General features: G+C 40.5%; 1 protein-coding gene across 10 annotated transcripts in view; it reads right to left on the reverse strand.

Moving 5' to 3' along the window:
• Positions 1-1,073: 1,073 nt before the first annotated feature.
• The window catches only part of LOC120047437 (transcription factor COE3-like), a 106,261-nt gene continuing 104,416 nt past the window's right edge, over positions 1,074-2,918 (reverse strand). For 8 of the 10 annotated variants that reach the window (XM_038992960.1, XM_038992965.1, XM_038992959.1 and 5 more), the window contains 2 exons: positions 1,787-1,987; positions 1,074-1,105 (listed from right to left, as the gene is read on the reverse strand). In XM_038992960.1, the coding sequence (XP_038848888.1) occupies positions 1,074-1,105; positions 1,787-1,987 (233 nt within the window). The remainder of the gene's footprint in view (positions 1,106-1,786; positions 1,988-2,918) is intronic. The other 2 variants (XM_038992962.1, XM_038992961.1) reach the window with 1 other exon arrangement.

Raw genomic sequence — 2,918 nt, forward strand, 5'->3', positions numbered from 1 at the left:
AAGACATCGAATGTGTTTACATGTATATTTGAGACTATCATTCAGGCCAAAATCACAAAAGGAATCCCAAAACATACTTTATAAATACATACAAAATAAGCACAATCAGAAGAATAACAAGAACTCTGGTACCTAAATGTGATTAAAACTGCTGCAAGCATTTCTGGTTAAAATCTATCAATCAACACACCCCGGAAATATATCTATTGTACTGTGTTTCAAAAATGGTAGACATCCAAAACCTTTGAACCTCACAACCTTGGGCTGCCCTGGCATGACTCTGGTAGTGGGCAAATATTAGTATAACATTTGCTTTTCTCTCCTTGGCAGAATGTTTGCCAACCCTTTCTTTAGATTAGAAAATTACTGCATTTCCCTTTAAATATGATAAACACACACATTATTAAAAGCTATGGTACACAAACAAAAATGCTGTTAGACTTTGACATTAGATATCAATGGTCTTTTGAAGCGGGGTTTTTATAGACATTGGGGGGAATTTTCATTGAAACTCCCACCTATTTTGAGTCTGACAATTGACAGAGAGTTTGATATTCTTGGATTCTGCACTTTTTCCATAGTTGACAGTTTTGAACTGTAGGCCTTTCCACGTTCCCTGCTCACAGTGGTTATATGACTGAAAATGAACTCGGTTCATTAGAAGATCCAGTCAAATGACTTTTCTTGTTTAGGACTCAGGACAGTTAGTTAGTAGTTACCACAAGGAGTAACTACCTGCCTTTCAAATCCACAGTTTATTATTCACTATATTTTCAGATGAGCTAACCCTTCACACATATATATGTGGGAATGCTACCCATTGGGCAAGGAAAGTCCCAAAATGCAAAGCACAGAAGGTGACGGTGAACTCAATTACTGAACCAACACAAACATACTCTAGTGACATTTTACGGGTTTTCGGTTACTGTAATTTTCTTTGTTGTGCTGTTTGCTCTGTTTCCAGGAGTGAAGGGGCTTCATGGTCCTGTTTTGGAGATTGATGAGCTTTAGGCTTCTGTTGTAGAGATTCTGTGAGCCAGTGGAAATGTGGTCTGTCTGGCAGAAGGTCTTCTTCACATAGGTGGGACTATGAGACCTGCCATGGCTGAAAGACAACAGACACGCTGGTTACCTATAAATGTGGCGAGACGTTTTGTATCCATAACATGTTTTGCATCTATAACATTGAAATATAATGTTGTAAGGATACATATCCCATAGAAAATCATTACACACCCTCTTAAATGAAAAGCCGTGTGTTGAGGTAATTATGATATGCATATGGATTTGCTGCAAAACCTAAGAATGACAAAATTATATTTTTCAAATATAATAACTTTTCCAGTCATGTTACATTAACTAAGGCCTGGATTCAATCTGTATCGCTGAAGTTCGGAGTTATAGTGTGATAGAAATGTAAAGGCAATGTTCCCGCGTTAGCTGAGACTGCATTCACGGTTAACACTACATATGTCGGCTCAATCGGAAATGACCTTTACATTTTGACCGCACAATCTGCAACGCTTCAGCCATGCATATTGGATCGAGCCCTTATAATCACTCTATGTGAACAAAGATTCTCAGCCAAATGATTTGATTGTGATGAATGTTTTGAAAAGTCACTCAGAGCCAGAAGTTATGGATCAACTTTGACCTTCAATCCACTGCTAACTCAGGTCATATCATTTTGTTGTGTGAGTTCTAGCATAACAGGGTATCCATGACATGCCCCTTTCTAACAGTGACCCAGGCAGAAGTGGGCGGGACTGAGGGGCGGGATGCTCACCCTGTAGGCTGCTGCCATTGGTGGTGGTGCAGGTGGGGGGCGGGGAGGTCTGTGGCCGCACGACAGGGGCGAAGGCGCTCTTCTGTTTGACTGCAGAGATCATATGGACAGGAGAGAATGAATAAGGGCCTATGGGTCCACCGGAGAACAGAGGGATGGAGGAGGAGGAGGAGTAGGAGGAGGAGGGGGAGGTGGTTGATCCTAACGGAGAAGACAGACAGACAGAGGTTGGTGAGTGAGTGGACTGAGATGAGCTGTACAGTGAGGGCATGCATGGGGGCTGAGGAATGGATGCCTGCCTGAAGAAGGGCCAAGGTCTGGAGTAACATGCTCGGAGTAAAAGGTGCTCAATATCTGCAAGTTGATCCATAACTTGAAGGCCCATTTTAGACTTTGACACAAACAATACCTTGTTCTTGAGGATAGCAGCAACCTCCATCCATGTTCACAAACAAATATATGTGTGTGTGCGTGTGTATGCATGTGTGTAGAATGTTAATGTCTGAAATGCTGACTGTGATAATGAAGCAATTTAATTTAAAGCACAATGCATTTGATACCCCAAGCTCCCCATACTGGCTTGGTTCATTTCTGTACCTACGAGTTATTGCATCTTTATTCACAAGACATATGAATCCAGTAAAGTATGAAATCCTGAAGCAGCGTTTAGCCTCCTATCTCACAAATACAGAAATTCAAAATGGAAGTCTAAAATTGATGTCAAAATGCTAATAGTATGTATCCCTACATGTAAATAGTTATTTTGTTTTTATCTTCCTTGAACTATTAACTTATTCTTGCTCTGTAACGTCACAGTTGACATGTTTTGTTACTGATCCAACTGAAAGGGTTTGGCCCATAGCATGAATGAATCTATGAGATTGTTAGTATGTTAGTAGTGTTAAGTAATGAAGGAGATGGAACAAGGTATAGGCAAAGCAGATGAAGACTTGTACAATGCATGGTACAGACAGACAAACCCAACCTTTCCCTTCAGTAGACAATGCATAACCTTCCACATCAAGTGTCAGACAAAAATCCACTTTCTGTTCAGCATCCAGAATTTACAACTACTGGGACACCGTTATTATTTTGGGAGACTTTGCTCTGTGATGCTGTAGCCTAAATAATA

This window comes from Salvelinus namaycush, chromosome 5 (genome assembly GCF_016432855.1).
Source record: "Salvelinus namaycush isolate Seneca chromosome 5, SaNama_1.0, whole genome shotgun sequence".
Taxonomy (NCBI): Eukaryota; Metazoa; Chordata; class Actinopteri; order Salmoniformes; family Salmonidae; genus Salvelinus; species Salvelinus namaycush.